Source organism: Rhamphochromis sp. 'chilingali' (genome assembly GCF_963969265.1).
Source record: "Rhamphochromis sp. 'chilingali' genome assembly, chromosome: 22".
NCBI classification, from domain to species: Eukaryota; Metazoa; Chordata; class Actinopteri; order Cichliformes; family Cichlidae; genus Rhamphochromis; species Rhamphochromis sp. 'chilingali'.
The window spans coordinates 24,099,622-24,120,464 of NC_137950.1; the positions used below are offsets into that span (position 1 = coordinate 24,099,622).

Here is a 20,843-nt window from a genome sequence, read left to right on the forward strand (position 1 = left end):
TGTGTGTTTAGCTTAATGTGTGTTTCAAACCTTCAAGAGTTTATTATTATGCATTATAATGTTTTGAGAATTTGACTGTATTTTACTAGTTATAGTGTATATGATCATTCTTTTAAAACTCAGAAAATGACCTTAAGGAGGTTAGGCTTATTTAAGCCTAACCTCCTTAAGGTCCTTTCGCGAATCTCTTTGTACTTTTTTCTACCGTGTATTTTAGTGTGTAGCATTCCCCCTGTCGGATAATTTTAACTTTAATTTGCACATGCAGATGCCATCTAATTTCGCAGAGTGGCTGCGCAACAGTGTCCCCGCCCCCACCTGGAATATCATTGGCTCCTATCTGCTTCTCTCTTGATATTATTGGCCAGAGAGGTGCCTCTCAAGAAACTTGACGTGCGAGACAAGTTTACAACTCTATACACGTGCTGCTGGTATGTCAGGGAGAGATGTGGTAGCATCCTTTACAGAGCAAGGATAGCACAGACTTTATTACCTGTGTGTATGATTCGCTGTACGCTCACCTTTCAGGGGATACTGTGGAACAGTTATTGGGGCAAGTTCTTAACACCTGTTCACAGCAGGCATCCATCATTTGGCACTTTTGGAGGAGATTGAGGTGTTATCCACAGCTTACTGTGGATGTAGACACTTTAGTTCCTTCATGGCAAGAAGACTCAGTGATGTGCGCCTAGCATGGCTGTGGCTCCTGCACCGACCACCAAGGGACCGGTATGGCTTTTAGCCGCATCACTAAACTGGACCCCCCGTCCCGAGGCATCTTCAGGAAAGCGGTGGTCATGCTGTGCTCCCTCCTCGCCTCTTTTTTCCTCCTGCACCTCCTCACCGAAAGCTGCACCACCACCACCGGCAACTCACCGCCCAGAGGCTCCTCTAGTCGGACTGCTGGTCTTTTCGAGGACCTGAGTTCGCTGAGGACCAAGAGACTGGTATATGAATGGACTGGCGGATCGGAGTTGAACCGCTACGGGACCGCCGCGCGCACCTCACAGGTCCTCGCGGATGAGCGCGCGACGCAGGATTCGGAGCTGCCCGAAGAGGCTCTCGTGCTGCCACCTCCGGATTTAGTAGTTTCCAGGAGAGTGTCGCCCAGGTTCGCAGGTAAAGTCAGTCCGCTCGGGGAGGGGAGCAAGAAGCTACCTCAGGCTCTCATCATCGGGGTAAAGAAAGGAGGGACCCGGGCTCTGCTTGAGTTTCTTCGGGTTCATCCTGACATCAGAGCCGTGGGAGCCGAGCCGCACTTCTTCGACCGAAACTACCACAACGGGCTGGAGTGGTACAGGTGAATATTTAATAAAGTAAATTTTTTTTTATAAAGAGAGAGAGAAAACACACACTCACACACACAATTTAAACACTTCAGTTAATATTACGCCTGAACATTCCCCAACTTTATTATCAGTCTCATTGAAATCTGTGCAATGTTTTCGGTCATTAAATTGCCACGATGATAGATTGTGTTTTTCCAGCATTTTATTTCCCCCCACAACCACATCACTGATAAAGGCTGTTCCTCATAACCCAGAAATCTTTATTTAACATCTCAGCTTTTATAGAGGTAGCCTAATTGCAGCTGGAATAAGCACTGAGGACAGTCTGTTGATTTATGAAAGCTACATTAGGCCTGTTTTCATTAGATGTTATCGGGCTGCTCATTTTGTTTCACATTTTGGGGTTGACTGCCTTTTAAGTTGCTTTGGTTCGAGCCATAGTGGAGTCAGAGTTTAAGGCTTCATTAGGCTGGGAAATAAGACAAGGGTAAATCAAAGTATTTAAAAAAAATCAGAGTGTTGAGGAGTAATTTTCTCTTAGCGCTTAAAATCAATTTCTTTCACCTTTAATAATTTAGTAGTGAATACTTTAATGTATGTGGTAAGTTCAGCGAAGACCTTAAAGTTAATTATCAAGGGGATTTAAAAAACAAAAAACTCAGACATGAGGCTTTATCCAAGATTGTCAGTCTCATGTGCTTTTATAAAAACCCAGAGAAAGTGAAAAACTCTTCATCAACAAAAGCTGAAACAAAAACAATTTACTGAAGAAAAATTACAGCAGTGAAGGTTTTTGACTGTGTTTTTGTGGCATCAGGACAAAGTTTGTCCGTGTGTGTAATAAAAAATAAATAACTTTGAATGTTAAAAAAAAAACAAAGACAAAAAATAAACAAATAAAAACCCACAACTTCCTTGCCTTGCCGACGTTTTCTTTCTTTTTCTCAACACGCAGCATTACTTGAGTGTTAATTCTGATCACTTTAAATCTTGTCTGGCAAAAGTGGAAGTCTAAACACCGATCCCGCATAAACACACTACCCTCCTTCAATGTCTCAATTTCCCAGTGACGGAGTGCGATGCGTTTTTCTCACTCAAGTCAAATTTGTGATTGATTTCATCTGTCAGTGCGAGTGTGTGTGAGTGAGTGTTTTGTGTTCACATTTCCACAGGCCTGTGGGGAATAATGGCTCTTCCTCTCAGTGGTTCTCTGTGTAATGGGGCATTGCCGACATTGCGGCTCTGTTATTAAGAAGGATTAGGGCCATAATGAAAGGTTACCTGAGTGTCTCAGGAGGTATAATTCACCTTTTGATTGAGTTAGCACTACACGCAGCACCCTCTAAAAGCCTGGAGACAAAACTTTAACTCTCACCAACAACTCCCTCCAGACCCTTCTCCTTTTCACCCTCCCACCCTTCCTCCCCCAAACACTCTGGCTTTCTCCCATCTCCCACTCACACACCTCCCTCTTTGTGCCTCTCTGAGAGTGAACATTCTCTTTTTGCCATCACTCTTTCACACCCTTCTGTTTACCTATTCATCCATTGTGAGGTTTTATATCCATAAGGGTCCCATCTATCCCGAGGAGTTGCCAAGATTCTCTGGAATTTGGACCGTGCCTCCAAGGACAGACCTTAGTGCCGGTTCGCCTTAATGCTGCCCATTTAAAACAGAAAGACCCTTGAAATGAAAGAGGCATAAATAACTGTTACAACAGCATGGCCCACTTTACGGGAGTTCATCTTGTCAGCTCTCCTCTACAGTCTGAGAATCTTCCTGTTTTGTGGGTTTTTGGAAGCGTTTGATTGAGCTGAATCCATTTGAAGTTGCTGGCCCGAGGTCATCTGAAGGTGTTTTTGTGCACTTCGGAAGCACTTGTTGAAACAGGGGAATCGATTTGATTGCTAAAGTCTGCCATCCCCTCTTGAAAATCGGTGCAGCCTCTGTGCCTCGGAGCTACTGTCATTTTACTAATGGTTATAAGATTTCAACGCTGTGGGAATGTTTAAAACATGTCTGACATGCGATAGGCTGAAATCTTTGTGCCAGGACTACACTGCTTGGTGGACAACCCCCCCCCCCCCCCCCCACACACACACACCCCAAAAACTGTTGGTGTTTGTAGAAAACAGGACTTGATTTGTGTGACTAATCACTGTGTCCAATTTCTTGAATTATGTGATTCTTTTCATTAGCAACAGTGAATACTTAAAACACTGGGGCTTCCATTTTAGAAGACTTTGTTTATTGTCAAGGACGCCATGTGTCTTCAGTGTGAATCCCTCGTCTCTGTCTCCTAAGGGAATGCGTGGAACGTATTTTAACACCTCTAAGCTCTTAATGTGACATGGCAACATCTCTGGCATCCTTTTCCAGCTTTCCCAGAATTATACTTGTCTGGCTTGTTCTTGGAATTTCCTTCTACTGCCCTAAAAAGTTGGTTCCGCACCAAAAGATATGATGCAAAAATCTGTCTACCAGGAAAGATAAAAGTTTTAGTATTGACACCACAGCTGTACGAGCATGAAACATGGGGGGGGGTTAAACTTGTAACTTCACCGCATTTCCAAAAAACTGAGTATTTTTGCAAAATTATGACTCACCATCTCCACTTGTTTAGATTCTGGTTGGGTGTTTTTGGGTGTTCCCAGCTAGCATATCCAACTTGTTGACCTTACCTCAGTTAAAATGAAATGGAATAGATTTTAATAATAGATTTAAAGCAAAAACATATTTTCTTTAGCTTTTTTAATAAATAAAATATCTGGTTTTTCATGCACCGCTCGTCCACAGGAGCATTTCAGATGTCTCAGCTGTGTCCTCGTGGTAGATTTGGGTCTTTTGTTGTACAAGAAACTAACACCCAGCCCAATTGCACAGCCAGTCAGTGTTACATTTCACTACACATTACTCTGAATAACCACACACAACCTATTAGGCTTTTGTTGTGGAAATGGACACTCAGAGTGAACAAGGAGGTCAAGCACAAGTACTCTGAAGTAAAGCAGAGGTCCGCGCTACAGAGTAGTCACTATTATGTTTTTGCCCTACTTAGGTTACTGAACACCCAAGCTTTCACCTGTCTAGACCCTGCCATTGCAGTTTTTTGTTTGATGTCCACAGACCGGTTGGATTAGGCTTCACCTGATCCCTTAATGGGTTAATTACCCTTCCTACAAACATGTGTGACCACAAGGGCATGGGTAAACACAAGGGCAATGTGCCGCCAGCTCTGCTGCACATATATTCATATTACAAAGGTATTCAGTGGAGAAATGCAGGATTTCGTCTTTAAAGCACTAACACGGACACACAGGGCCAAAAACTGGCAGCTTATGTATCAGCAAATTTTTGAAGTCTCCGTCTATGATTTTTCTCATACGTGTAATACTTAAAGCCACGAGAAAGCAAATGAAAACATTATGCTCGGATTTAAAAAAAAAAGCAAAGCTAAAAAGAAACACATTAAATTAGGGGGTTTCCCCGTTCATAAAACTGGCCATATTTGAAAGGAAGTTCTGTAATGGCTATAAAACAGGTTTTAATCATAAAAGCAGTGACCCAGCGGGGACTTCTGTTAGAAACGAGCCGTGTTTTGTAGCCTGATATGTGTTTCTTTGCCGTACGGCGGTCACAGTAGAGACGGGAATGAACATGGAACAAGTAAAATATTCTCGTTCTGTTTTGAATACACTTAAAGGTCCAGATGTAAATGTGTGTCGTGATAACATGCGTCCTTTCTACATTTTAATCCCCTGAATGCAATGGACTTTATTAGTTTTTAAAATTGATTACAATTTTCTGTATTAGGTTACTCATCTTGAAACTCCATTTGTTAAAATAAAATTTAAAAAGTGAAGTCTGATGGTGAAAAGCTAGTAAATTCCCAGGAATTGAAATGAGGCCAACTTCCAACTTTGTTCTTTCCAGTGTGTTTACAATGGGTTTCAGTGAGTTGTGTGGCAGAGTTTAAACTACAGTCCTGTTTGCTGCTGCCTGATATTCCCTCTTTCCCTCTGAGAGTGAAGCAGCTTGGGGGAACTAGTGGAAAGAATGACACGGCTCAAAAAGGGAGAGGTTAGCTGTTAATAATAAAAAAAAAACTGTCTGTCAGCATCTTTAGCCTGTCACAAATTCATACAATTTAGCAAGTATAAAAAATGGAAATTGGATAAAAACAAAACAAAACATAAAACTTGCAAACATTTTGTTTTGTGCCTGGATCAGCTGGAAGATGAGGAAAAACATGTGTGAGAGCGTGTATACATTTATATTTATGTGCAACTTTAAATACTTTTAAGTGTATCCCGGTCAGGAATGACATGTTCGTCCAAGTCGTAAATAAATCTGCTCACTTGAAAATAATTCGGTTCATGCCACCCACTAGCTTTGCACCTCTGTGTATACCGATTCTACTTCACTTGCCTATCTGGAATTTTGCAATATGATCGGATTTGAAATGTCCTAGACCGTTTGTCTGGCCTTATTAGTCTCTGTGTGCGACATTTAAAAATATATCAATATGGTCTCTTTATAGATGCTTTGAAAGGAGCAATTTGTTGTATCTATTCTCCAAGGCACTGTGAAGATTTTAAAAACAGATTTCAACCATTTCCTCAAATGGATTTCCTGTTTGATTTATCTTGTTTTGACGCCACATTGGAAAATACTAAGCAGTTATAAGTTACCTTGTTAAAGGGCGGTGGAAATTACTGATTTTCTGATGTGGTTAGACATTTTTCGTCATAATTAGACATAATTAGACGTAAGAGTGGAACTTAGTTTGGTAGGGAACGTTTTTTTCCTGCCCAACATAGAAAAATTATACATAAAACTGCTTTACAGTTGGTTTAGCTTGTGAGTTTAAATTTAAATATTTTATTTTATATTATTTTTATTATTTTATATTATATTTTAAGGACTGAATGATTGTAATTTCAGCATAAATCTTCACAAAAGCGTGTTTTAAGGGTTTGTTTTTCCTAGAGCAGAAGTACATTTGCAACATAAAGGCAGGTTTGCCAGAGGCAGGTGGAGTGGAGGGGACGCACAGAGGTGGAGGGGTCATGGCTGAGGTTGTAGAGGGCACACACTCCCACATAGTGGACGTAACATGATCACCAGAGACCTGAGTATGAGCTCTGAGCTGCCTTTGGATTGTGAAAGTGATTATCGTGTGGTATAATTGTAAAACTGGGACGGTCACCTCCTCCCGAAGGCATGCAGCGCACATTGACAGTCCCCCCCTCATCCCCCTCTCGCCAACTTCTTGACCTCCGCCACCCCCTCTAACATCTTTACTTGGCCTTAGCAGCTGACCCTATGGGGCCCCGTGAAGGGGAGGTAGATAGAAGCAAGGGAAATATCCAAAGTAGTGCCTGTCAGCAGCTGCCCTGTGGCATCCTGGGAATCTGCCCTCCAATGGGTGGGTGAGGACAGGCAGCAGGTGCAGGGTGCTCAGCAGACACCACCTGGAGCTCCACTAGGCACTCGCACCTGATGTATTCACCTGACGCACCTAAAATAAGTTGCGTTTGCCGTCTTCTTGAAAGCTAGCAAAGATGAAGGAAGCTTGGAAGTTTCTTTGTTTTAAATATTTCAGGTGTCACAGACCTCTTAGAGCTTTAATGAGCATGTGCGGAAAGGGAGGGTGATTGATCGCAGTCAGGAAGGTCAGCCTCAGAATGTGCCACCCTCAGAGTTCATAAAGCCAACAGATGGTAATGTAACACTGGAGTCAGATTACATTGTTTCTAGGATTCTGTTGTTTATTCACATTTGGGTTTATGTGTACACAAGTCAGCAACCTGTTTGACCCTGTTGTATCTCAGGCCTGTTCAGCTTAGCAGCTGTTGGCCTTTTTACGAGGTATTCAACCGTACATTAGACAATTATTCTGGGATTCAGATTTCAAAAGGAATACTTTTGTCGTTTTTTTTTTTTATCGTGCTTGACTGTACTAATATACGTTGCACTGTAAACCTGTGAAGCTCTGTAATCACTTCTATCGCTGTATTGTACAGTTGAGATGGTTGACCTTTTCAAAGCATTTTGTTTTAACTCTGAAGGCCGCTGTTCTATTTTCAGCTAATATACCTGAAGCCCTTTGCCGGTTTAATGCTTTAACAGCAATGCCCATGAATGTCAGTGATGTTTATTTTCCTTCAACTCCATGGAAACCTGCCAGGTAATGTTTTCTAACATCGCAGCAGTTTTGCCTCCAGGCACTCTGCTGAGCAGTATGACTGAAAGGATGGGGAAAAAAGTCATGTTTGCAATTTTCTTTCTGTACTACATTTGTGTTTTTTTCTTTTTCCTTCTTCATGGCACTTCAAGGTTGATGGAAGTTAAGAGTTATCCTTCCTTGAACAAAGAAAGACTGTAACCCTATCATTTGGCGCTGAAGAGTCAAGGGGTTTTAGACTAGACCGTCAGCTCTCTTCATAGAAACGAGGTAAACAAACCACAAAACAACCTCCAGAATTCATGCATATTAAGATTTTTAGAGGATTTGCCAGAGTGCTTTAGGATTTTAGAAACGTGCAGCCAAAACCGTGTTATTTGGGCACAGAAGGGCTTGGGAAATGATGCATGGATTGAGCATGTACGTGTTACAGCCCTCAGTAGTGCGGATTGGCAGGGTAAACCAACACCTCTGTGATGGATCTCTCTTTCCCATCTCGCAGGCTACAGATTTATCACAGGACAGGGAGCCTTCTATATTGTCCGCTAGAGAGAACAAGACAGACAGACAGAAAGAGAGGGGGAACCACCGCTATGGAAAGCCTGGGAACCAATAAAAAGAAGGAAGCCCTCTCCTCCTGGGTCCTCCATTTTACGTTCCAACTGTAGCGTTTTTTCTGCCATTTTCTGGCAAAAATCTCAGACTGGTATTTGAAGTCCATGTAAATTAAAAGAAATCCCTACAAATTCTAAGTGTTTATAGTGCTTGCATTCAAGGACGTTGGATGTTCATCTTTCCACCCTTTTGCTTGTGTTCGCTTAGCAGGAAAGCCTTTTTGTATTTTCAAGTGTCTTATTTTAAGCTTGCTGGCTCACTTGGAATCGTTTCCCTTTCTGCCTCTGTGCTTAAAGGCATTGACTTTGTCACACTTGCCATGTGTGCTATCTGCAGCTGCTTGTGTGGTGATAGGATGGCACCAAACAACCTTTTCCCCCTCTCCATCGGGGGCTTGGCCAGTGCCACTCGCTTTGGCAGAGTTTGCCTTGCAGACATGCAGGGGCAATGCCAGACGGCACCTCCGGCACAACTTTAGTTTGACTGCCCAACCTCTGCCTCCATGCAGAACATTGAATTACACTGTCAGTATACTTAATGCGCACATGTGTGCTTGTCTGGGTGTTTGAGCCGTCTAAAATGAGGGATTGGCATTTTTTTGGCATAGCCAGTTAAGAGGCCAACACATCATTTACTTCAGATGTTATTTTCAGGCTTTCAGCACTTCTGTATCCAGTGTATTTGGTATATTCCTGCTAGATATTGAACAAAGAAGTGTATGGTAGTGATGAGTGAAATAAAACATGCAGAAGATTAGGGTTTGGCAGTACTATAGACCAGGACCAGAAATCCTGCACAATTTTTAAAATAGCTAATAATGGAGGTGCTGAATGGAGAGAGAATGGCAGCCTGGCATATAATCTGACTTGAGAGCTACTTTATTCAGACAGAAGCACCCCAGATCCATTGCATGTGCGGTTTTGAGAAATCTACCTGGTTTCTCAAGGAGGAATCCAGCTGTTCAAACAAACGCTTTACGTGAAGTCTTTTGTATTTCAATTTTAAAAGGTTGCATGTCACAAAAGAGCCATTCATTATATAATGCAGCGGGATTTGTCTTTACAAATCATCGAATAAAATGTATCACAAATGTTCTATGACCTCATACAGAGCCTAGGCTTCAACTCTCAAGTCAAACAAGAGTCATTATAATCACAGGTATACCGTTTTTAAATTTGCTCATTTAGAGAAAAGATGGCACACAGGCTTTTGCTAACTATCGGCCCGATGTCTGGCAGCTTGATTAAGGAGAGGAATGTGTTAGAAAATGAGTTTGCCAGCCAAGACCCGTTTATTGATAGATGGAGTGCAACAGCACAACCTGCGTCTTTTTACATAAAGATGGAAGAGGGTGATAAAGGGTCTGTGTAGCGCAGAGCCCGTGATTGATGTGCCCACAGGGGAGTGCAGAGAAGCCACACAGTAATTCAATTAATCTTAACCTGAACACTAGTAATTGCTACTGTAACTAGGTCTGACTGTACATTAGACAGGAGGAAGATTGCTGTCAAAGAAACATGTTTAGCTAATAGAAGTAGGAAGGAACATTCCCATTGCTCCCATTGCTTTAAAAAAGAGCTTTTAAAAAAAAAATGGAGTGGAGTTTAATAAACTCAGCTGTCTGCTCCTTGCTATCTTAAATATAACAGGACACCGGAGTATATTCTCGAGCATCTCACACTTCTGATAATAAGTTGTCTGCTTGACGTTTATTCAGCTGTGTAAAAACTATAACTTTAATCTCAGCCAAACCGATTCACTCAGGAACAAATAAAATACTAAAAAAAAAGCCAAATAATAACATTTAGAAGTTATCTAAGTGACTTATATATGTTTAACCTGAGTAGCGAAAGACTGCAGTGGGTTTGAAAACGATTTGCCGGGAGTCCGGTGTTCTCACCGGCTCTAGTGAGCCTTTTCCCCGGCTAACTATTGAGCTAGTGGGTAATAGACGTCTCTGAAAACGTCGGAGCGCTTTTGAAAATATGTGGTGTCTTGATAAACTGAGCAGATATTTGAGGTTTACACAGCTACATTCTCGCCTGAAAATATGTTAAACATTTATTTTGTGACCCAGAAAGAATGATAAGAGTAATATTAACACTAACTAGCTGCCGCCATTGTTGGAAACTGAGCTGGGCCGCGCTATGAATTCTGGGACAAAGCTTCTTCTTCTTCGGGGTTTAACGGCAGCTGGCATCCTTGTACATGCAGTGCTGCCATCTCCTGTTTCAGTCCATTATTACACTCTTAAATCCTACTACTTATTCCTGCGTCTTTTGGGATCTAACAAAGCTTCAAATGACGCGTCGACTATTAAATTAGTCGTCGACGAATAGTCGACATAATCGTGACTAGTCGACTAATCGTGGCAGCCCTAGTTGTGGACAATAAGTAAGAGATGAAACGTGGCAGGGAAAATGAGGATTCAAATTTTAGTAGAAGCTTTACATTACATCAGTTACCTATAAAGAAAATGTCCTTTTGAGAAGCTGTCAATTCAGTTTCAATTCAACTCAGTTTTATTTATACGGAAATGCAAATCACTGTTGTATTTCTGCTGTTGTGAGATAAAGTACAGCATTTGTCACCTCAAGCTGCTTTATATTGTAAGGTAAGTAACCTATAATAATAAACCCCAACAATTAAATGACCCCCTATGAGCAAGCAAGCACTTGGCGACAGTGGGAAAGAACAACTCCCTTTCAACAGGAAGAAACCTCTGGCAGAACCAGGCTCAGGGAGGGGCAGCCATCTGCCGCCCTGTTGGGACTGATGGGAGGAAGACAGGGCAAAAGACACTGTAAAAGACATCCAGAGATTAATCATCACACATTTAAACTTCTGCTCCACATCGAAATTAGGCAGTTGAGGTGCTTCTGTAATATTGTGAAGTTCCTTGAGGACATCAGTGTTTTAAGTTCTGGCTATTTCAATTAAAAGCATTTTTTTTCTCCTAATGTCTTATATCCATTAAATACATGTATTGAGATTTAATGAAGTGACTTTTCCACAGAGCCAGGTTACCTGCGTCTTCCTGTTTTGGCTAACACACAACTTAACAGACGAGCGTGACAGCCGTATTGATTTTCTCTGCTGAAACACCGACAAACCACAGCAGAAGGCCCCATTTTCAAATCCTCGGCTTCATGTTGTGCCTTTCTGCTCGTCATCAGATAAACAAAAAGTGTAGTGTTTTATATTCTTTTGTGATCAAATCAGTGTATTGTTTTTCTTTTCTCTTGTGACTACCCCCTATTGAGCTCTACACCAAAGGTTTTTGGATTGTCAGAAATCTTTTGAGATGCACCCTGAGATATTGACCCTATTATTTCCTGTAGGAGCAGAGCAGTACTTTGAAGGTGTTGATCCATAAAGACAGAAAGACAAGACTTCTTTATGGGCTGGTTTTATGCATTCTCTGGAAACTGGATAGCTCGCGAACAGCAAGATAAATCAAGTTAACAGTAAAATCTATTTTTCTTACCCTCCTATGTCCCATTCCTTTGCCAGACCTATTTCTTTTGTTCAGTACGCCTCTGAAGAGCATTAGTCCTCGTCACTTAATTCGAAGCGAGGGGGTCACCGAGCTCCAGATACAATGCTAAGCATTTGTAAAAACTGACCGTGTTAAATCAATAGCTTATGTTTCATTTCTGCGTTATTGCAGTCATTTTTATTTACGCAGCTGGCTAGAGCTGGGTCAACCACGGTCAGTTTGGACTAAGGGTGTAACAACATTGTAGAGCCTGTGGGACTTGTCATGAGCCCAAGTCATTTTAACCGTCAAACATGTGGTTGGGCTGGGGCTCATTATATCATTATGTTGTCAGGGTGATTGTTTATCCTGACATCTTCGTCTCACATAGACACATCCTACCATACAGTCGTATCATCAATAGGCGGAGCAAGCCACCAACATAGACAGATGTACAAGATATACCATGCAGTGTCTTCTCTAATAAGATGGTAGCTGTTCTTTATCCACTGCAGTTCGTACTGCTGCTCCTCAAACAGGCTACCATCAATTATTAATCCAGCCAATTAGCAAGTCTGCATTATTCACCAGGAACCTGTGATCACATCCATTAACTTCACTGTCTCCCCTATTGTGGCTCTCCCAAATGGCAGTCACACATTCCACAGTTCCTCCTACCCAGCTGACGTACTGTAGTGTATTTGTATTTATGCTGTATTACTTTCTTCACCTCTTCTTATTACACGTCACACTCTGCACATACTCAGTAATCCCAAAGTAGTGTAACTTTTGTTTTGTTGGGCCAATCAAATAAAGAAACACCCTTTTAATGCTTCCTTTTAAGGTGTTCTAAGCCTTGGTAAAGACTTATTTGTAGTGGTATTACTGTGCTAAATTCACAAATAAAAAAGGAAAGATATTGGAAATGTAGGATGAATAAACATATTACAATTCATTAAAGTGTTATTACAATATACACGTAACTGATAAAAATTTATAGACAATCGATACGTCTGACTAAACTGTGTGCATCATTAGCACAGAATGTAAAGTTAACATGATGGTTTTTTTGCACAGACTTTCAACTGTTCACACAAGAGGATCAGTTCAGAATATCTTTGCTTTCTCACATGTAGCATGCAGCAGGGGTTCACTTCAGAGGCATTCGCACTACAGGAAATTTAGGCAAGGGAGCTGCCTGGGTAGAATGTGCATGAATGTAGCATGCACGATGCACACACACTAGTAGCAAATGCCTGCGCTACTCTCACATCAGCACAGTCCAACATTACATGGACGTTTTACCAATGTCCCATACTGACTGCAAGTGAAAACAGTTCTACTGTGTGGTAAAGTATAGTATAGTATATAGTAGTGCATCAAGTAAGTAAGTGAGCCTTACTTTATTATGTATAAGTAAAACCTTTAAAAAAATGTAGGTCTCTTTTATTCTTATAGATAGATAATATAATCTTGAGTTTATAGATTATTCATTAATGATGATAATAATGATAATAATAATAATAATAAGACTCCTAAGAGCTAGTAGTGTGACAATCACTATCTTTGCTGTTATGGAATTCTACCATAGATTTCCCATAATGCATAGTGCAATGTCCCTGTCATGTAAAAAGCAGAGTTGGTGACAGCTGGACCTTTAATGAGAATAAAGCAAAAGTATGCAAAGCTCACCAATTAATTTTTGCTGATTAAAACAAGACGAATAAAGTAAATCAGGGGCAAAAATTAATACCCGCTGTCACAAAAAGAAAACAAAAACACATAACTCCTATCCAACTCCATTTGTATTTTCTTCTGAAAAGGAAGTCATGCATTTTCATGTCCGTCCGCTATTTCCCTGAGCTCTATAAACAAAGAGGCAACACTGCTTGTCACTGGGATTTATGGACCCTCAAATCGCAGAACAAAATCACTTCCCGTTTTTCCGGACACACAACCAGGCGGCTGCACATTTGATAAAAAAGTGATTTATTTTCATTTTGCTTATCTGCTTAATTGATGTCCCCCAGGCCTCCCTGACAGTCATAATTTCATTATACAAACAATTTAGAGAAGTTTGATTAACACAAATGAGAGTTCAGGGGCACTGCCGGTTTCCATGTTACCCTACACATGCTTTTCTTCACACTGACTCCGTCTGGCTCGGCCCGCATACTTGAGTTATAAATAACAACTCCTTATCACAATAAACAGGAGGAACAAAATAAATCTGCACTCACGATGAAATGTCGCTGTGCCACTTTAAATCCTCTTGCTGGAGCCACACGTTTATATGGTGAGAATGTGTGTCGCCATGCTGTAATTTTACATATGTTTCGCACCCAGCTGAGATTTAGTTCACTCAAAGGAGCCCATATGTGGCTGCTTCAAAATCTTCAACAAGCTTCTCATTGAGACACAACTGCATTGATTTTCTTGTTCGGGATTCACCACAGCTATTGATTTAGGGCTCTTCTGAGACAACAGCGTGATTAGGCCTATATTGTGAAGGGTTCGCCCCACTATTGCCTCATTGATAGGCCTGTGCTTTTTTTTTTTTTTTTAGCCCCACCAAGTGTTACACAAGCACTAATGGAGAGACCTAAACACACGTACACTGCGCATATATATGCACAGACTCAGCGGCTGTCGTGGGCAGGTCTGTTTCTGACATCCCATTTATTACATCATATTATTTTCCACTCAGCCCAGCAGCAGTGGATATTCTTTTTCACCACCCTGTTTTTGCTCGTATGGGTTTTTTTCCCCCCCTCCTCTTTCTTGTATCCAACTAGCTTTAAAACAGGGTCGGCTCTGGCAAGGCGTAAATCCAGCTAAAGGGTTTTCCCCCTCGCCCATAAAGCTTTTACTTCAGGCAGTCGAGTGATTCTAGCTCTCCCCAATGAACTCCTGAATGCACATTGTAGCAAAAGTGGGTTTTTGGAAGAGATTTTTTGAGTCTCTAGGTGAATGTGTAAAACATGCACTTGCAGACGGTTGCTTTAAATGTAATAGGTTCGCATTCAAGACACACATGAGCAGATAAACTTAAAATTTACACTTTAACAAATATGGTTAAATACTGCGAGCTACAATCTAAAACTTATATTTCTGCAGAGCATGAAGTCTCACGGAAATGCTAATTTCTTTTTTGTTTTAAATCGTTACTTTAAAGATGCTGTGATGGTTAAGTTGTTTTGAATGTGTGATGTGGTTTAAGCCTTTGTGTTCCTGAAAACTTGAATTTATGTTTAGCAAGGATTGCGCCTCCATGTCTGTGACTTTTATAACAATTAATCTCATCTGCCAGTGTTATTCAGTTGTTAAACTACAACAATAGCAGCATTCCTGCCTCGGAACAATGCAGAGAATAATGGAATTGCTACTAAGCTGATTTAAAAGTTTAGTTTAAGAAAGACAAGAAAATGATTTTGTGGTACGTGGCAAGAAATATAGCCAAATGTGTTTGTGGTGATTATAGTAAGAACACTAAAATAACAGCATAATTGCAACTAAACAACTAACAGTATTAAAGCTTGTATTCCTTACATCACCCTAATGTAACATTTTTTTTATTGCAAAGAACTCCTGTTGTAATTTATAGCAGGTCCACTGTAAAATAGCAGTTTAATGCTAGCTGTCAATAATCTTATAGTGGATTTGATGCAGTGTTTAGATACAGTTACACAGGTTTTTTTAAAGGAAGCATTCACTGTCATTAAGTCTTTTATTGAAGTCCTGTTGTTTGCACCACATTTTATTTATGCCACAATTTATTCTATGGGTATACAACTGAACTACAGGCCTGTAATGTAAATGCAAATGTGATTGAAAGGGGTTCATAATAACTCCCATTTCAACTGTCATGAATATGAATTGCATTAATGTGCATTTAGTTTTGGTTTGCTTCTTTTTGTATGTGAATGTGGACTCTTGAACGATCGTACACGCCCAGCCCCTCCTCGTTATTGTCTTACACCCAATTTATTTATTTTCTTATTGCGCTGCGGACAGGCTATATTTATTCGTGGCGCAGCCTCTATCTGCATGTGAGGCGCATCAGTCATTCAAGGCTGGAAGAGTTTGACTCAATAAATATCCAGCCATTATCTCTCTGCGGAGTACTCCCTCAATGTTAATGTGTTTTTAGGACGATTACATCAATGTGAAATATTGAAAAATAACCAGATTGATAACATGAATCATCAAGCCTGTGTCTCCGCCCCCTTAAACACCTCATTTAGCATCTCCATGGCAACATGCCGGTAATTGCCTACATGGGCATTGCAACATCCCTCATGGAGTTAACTGTTAATCTATAGCTGCTCAAGTGTATGAGCCTCAGGCTTCCAGGTCAGCTTCAAGACTCATGTATTTAAACAGGAGATATGCAGTGCTTAACAAATGTATTAGACCACTACCCAATGCAAGGTTTATGTCACAACTGCCCTAATTTAAAAGTATTGATAATTGGCAAATCATTTTATTTTTAATGCTAAAACAGAATTAAAAACAGAAAAAAACAACAGTAAAGCACATTATTATTTTTTAAATGACGATGCCAAATTACAGTTACTTACAGATGTGTATTAAAAGAATTCAGTTGTTATGATTGATTCATTTCTGACTTCTCAGAGAAGTACAGTGTGTCACTTCAAGGTCAGTTCAATTTTATTTATACAGCACCAAATCACAACAATCATCTGAAGGCGCTTTATATTATATTAAAGAAAGTGTACTTTATTGATCCCTGTGGGGAAATTCCTCTCTGCATTTAACCCATTCACTCAGTGAAGCAGTCATTAGGCGCCCGGGGAGCAGTGTGTAAGGACGGTACCTTGCTCAGGGGTACCTCAGGATAGCTGTTCAGGGGAATCGAACCCCCGACCTTCCAATCATGGGGCCACCACTCTACCTATTGAGCTATCCCTGCAATAATGCATACAGAGAAAAAAAACCCAACAATCATATGACCCCCTAGGAGCAAGTTTGGTGACAGTGGGAAGGAAAAACTCCCTTTTAATAGGCAGAAACTTTAAGGAGAACTCTGCTCACGGAGGGGCGGCCATCTTCCGCAACTGGTTGGGGTGAGAGAAGGAAGACAGGGCAAATGAAATGCTGTGGAAGAGAACCAGAGATTAACAACAAGTAGTGATTAAATGCAGAGAGGTCCATTAAGACATAGTGAGTGAGAAAGGTGACTGAAGAAGAAATACTCAATGCATCATGGGAATCTCCCAGCAGCCTATGCCTATTACAGCATAACTAAGGGAGGATTCAGGGTCACCTGATCCAGCCCTAACTATATGCTTTATCGAAAAGGAAAGTTTTAAGCCTAATCTTAAAAGTAGCGTGTCCATTTCCCGAATCCAAACTGGAAGCTGGTTCCATAGAAAAGGGCCTGAAAACTGAAGGCTCTCCCTCCCAGTCTACTTTTAAAAACTCTAGGAATAACAAGTAAGCTTTCTGTGTGAGAGTGAAGTGCTCTAATGAAGTGATATGGTACCATAAGGTCATTAAGATAAATTGGGGCCTGATTATTCAAGACCTTGTATGTGAAGAGCAGGATTTTGAATTTAATTCAGACGTAGCTATAAAAACATGAATTAATTTTTTGCCAACATTGCTTTTAGTCTTTAACAAGTTTTAAATGTTTTATAAAATATTTGTGTTTTTATGACAGGTGGTCTAATCTAATAAATTTGTCAAGCACTATATTCTGGGTTCACTCTTCATCCCTGCCACTATAATTGCACTTATTTACTTAAAGATTTGACCAAACCATTAAACTGTATGGGGAGTCTCTTAGCAGTGCAATATCCCTGATGCTAGATAATATAATCTAGACTTCAAACATTTTTATTATTATTTAATAATAATAATAATAATAATAAATCATCGTCATCATCATTATTAATTCAGTTAACCTAATATTCAAGTGACTACTAAAGTAATAGGTCATTTTAATGAACTAGTTCACAGACCAATTCGCCACATTAGCAGGATCATTCTCAGAAAGAAATACCAAGTGTGGCATTGCTTTGTAAAGTACTGTTACGTCCCTCTGCAGCTTCTAATCGTCTCAGTGTTTTCAGCTGGTGCTAATTGGCCACACCTAGTCAGGTGTGGATAAAAGCATACCTGAAGCAAGCTTTCCGGCAGTGCACTAGTCTTTGCCTTGGTGGCACCAGCCATTTTAGCCAACCTGGTTTTCCATTTTAGGATGAAACCTCTTCTCACCCACACTCTGTTGTTCGTCTCCTTTTTTTTTATGTTGCGGCTTTTGAGCCGGGTCGTAACATAAGTGGTGGCACGTCCGGGATCTTTGGACATTTTAGTGGAGACTGAATATCAGTCTTTTGTTTTGCTTTTAAGTGGGTGAGTGATGGTGTTCACTGTAATTGCGCAAACTCCCTTTAGTAAGTGTGTTTCAGCTGGGTGGCTGTGCTGCCCTTCCATCGAAGCACTTGTTTGTTGTTTTGCTTTATTGTTTTAGTTTATTGTGTTTGGTGGCTATCCTGGCTATCCTGGGTGGGGGTACAGAGTTTGGTAGGAGACTATATATCTGGTCTGCTGCCTGCTCTCGAGTTCGCGTTTAAAGTTGCCTCGAGCCTGGTACACCACTGAAGACTAGGGTAGGAAAAGTAAGGGTCTACAGCAAGCTGCCACCCTGGCAGATGAGTTTAGGCTGACTCACAAAGCAAGTGCTGTAGGACAGGATATCCCTCTGCACTATAGCGCATCCTGGACAGGTGAGAGTGGGCCAGCTAAGAAGGAAAACGCAGTTATGGTGTTAAGACCTAGGCCCAAACTGTGTTTTTTCTGTCACAAGCCTGGCCATGTGGTTGCCAATTGTGTCAAACTGGCACTCAAACAGAAAGCCCACTCAACACAAAAGGGGCCTGTTTTGAGAAAAGTCAGTCGTGGCTCTCAAACTGACAAGCTTGCCAGGCCTACGGAAAGGCTAAACCTGGAGCACAATTGCTCGGTAGCACCCCGTAATCAGTGTACGAGGCCAACTAACCCTGAGCTGCCGCTGGTTGATCCTTTCTCCGGTTCATGTTCAAAACCACCCTTCAGATCTGCACCCCTTGCTAACAAGTATGTCTGTGTTTCAGCGAAGCCCGCTAGCTGCCTGCTGGGTTCTCCACACGTGATAGTTCGAAGCCCTGGCTATCCCATGGGACACTGTTTCGAGGGTTTGGGGCCACTCTCTGGGAATGTTGTGAACCCACTGAGATGGGATTGGCAGTTTCCGCAGGCAATGCCTAACCGGTGCTATGGGGTTTGGTAGGTGGAAAGCCTGCAAAATTCGTCATGAAACGGTTATGGACTCATTTTTGGTTATGGTAATTTGACAAACCATGGGTTTGCATTTATGGGAGGGGGTGTTACGGCCCTAGCAGGGCCTCTCTCTCTCCTGAGGGTGCCTGTGTGGGCGTGTCCCACTACCTCCTGCCTGAGGTGCCACCTTTCCCTCCTGTACAGCTGACTCCCATCAGCAATTAAGGGTATTTAAGCCCAGAACAGGGTGAGCTCTGGGCCAGAGTGCCATTTGTGTGGTTTACAGCTAGTGAGCTGAGTGTTTTTTGTGGTGTTTCCAGCTGGTGAGCTGTGTTTTGTGGTTTTCAGCTAGTGAGCGGCGTTTTCCTTTTGACTTTATGCTTTATTGACCAACGCCTGAGTTTTGTTTGTTACTTTTATGGTGATAGCAGCTTGTCCGTCTCTTTTAGTTTAATTACTTCAATAAAACTGTTTTATTTAACTGTTTCGCCTCTTGACTCCTTTTTCTGACCCGGTCACTTTTGTTACTTCCCCCTCCCCGCCTAGACCCCCCAGGGGAACGTAACAAGTACCTTTGGTATCTTGTTGTCATGAATTTCAAAAAATATGTCTAGACAAAACGCAATGCGGAGTGTAACCTTGTGCAAATGCAGTCACTGAAGTGTGCCAACCCTAAATATTTGTCAATGAAATACCTGCTTCTTGGAGTGGCTGTAGCTTAGGAGGTAGAGCAGGTCAGCTGCTTATTGGAAGGTTGGCGGTTTGATCCCTGGCTCCCCCAGTTTGCATGTCAAACATCCTTAGGCAAGATACTAACCCCGACTGTTATCTATGCTTTCAGGAAGCACTGAAAGCATAGATAACAGTGCTTGTGTGAATGGATGTGTATGGCTGAATGCGGAGTGTTGTATAGAGCGCTTTGAATATTCCAGGAGTGTAGAAAAGCACTATATAAGAATCTGTACATTTACCGTTATACCATTCCAAGAGTAACCAGTAGCTGGGACAGAAATATGTGTTCAGAAATTTTCAAAGCCCTAAAAATTTGCTTACTTTTCTCCAAATTTTCCCCCTGTCATATATATATATATATATATATATATATATATATATATATATATATATATATATATATATATATATATATAATAAAAGCAAATTTGAATTATGCCCCCCCCACTCCCCATTTCTGATCGTCAGTGGTGTCAGGAGAGTTCAAAGTTTCACGACACAGTGTCTAGCAAAAGTAACTGTTTTGCATTTGTATTCCTTCGCATTGTTGCATAAACTTTGTTTGTAACTGCTCTGGGAAAACAATTTGCTTCACTGAGAGATCACATTATCCTGCACCAGCAGTTCATTGGTTCGTCTGCACACCTATATTAAATATGGAGGGGATCAAAACAAACTCTCTCATTCGGCCTCTTGGCAATAAAATATTCACCTTTTACTTTCTGGTATGAAAAATGCATAAGTAAAAGACTTTTTTGGAAATAGGGAAATAAAACAGGGAAAAAATTAAATATAGACCTCTTACTTAATTTTAAAAAAGGTACATCATTCAGGTTGCTTTGTGTCACTTTTGTCTCTTTACTCAAAATCACTTTCAACCGATTGGCCTTGTTAGCAGTGAGAAAAAATAAACCTCCACTACAGCATAGGCATTGTTCTAACCCCGACAACGAGGTTCTGCCCTGTAATTACATTCTATTTCTAAAACCATCCGTCTTTGCTCACAGAGAGCTGACAGGCTAAAACATTAGCACGTTGTCGGCGTCTCCTCAGTTCTCTGTTACACTTCATATTATCTTGTACCCTCAACTCAGCTTCCCAGATGGAGTTACCTCTCGGCAGTCTGGGGGGGAAAAAAGGAGGTGTTTTCATGTTACACAGTCAGTTTAACTTAGCCACAATGGAGCCTCCCGTTTTCTCACTGGGGGTCTGTGGAATTCTGGGTCACAGCCCAGCCTCAGGCAACCACTGGCTCCAC

At 41.2% G+C, this 20,843-nt stretch overlaps 1 protein-coding gene across 1 annotated transcript in view; it reads left to right on the forward strand.

Annotated features, from left to right (window-relative positions):
• The first annotated feature begins 430 nt into the window (after positions 1 to 430).
• LOC308390416 (heparan sulfate glucosamine 3-O-sulfotransferase 3A1-like) overlaps positions 431 to 20,843 on the forward strand; it is a 41,080-nt gene continuing 20,667 nt past the window's right edge. The window contains exon 1 of the mRNA XM_080872389.1: positions 431 to 1,300. Coding sequence (XP_080728515.1) covers positions 732 to 1,300 — 569 coding nt within the window. The 5' untranslated portion in view covers positions 431 to 731. The remainder of the gene's footprint in view (positions 1,301 to 20,843) is intronic.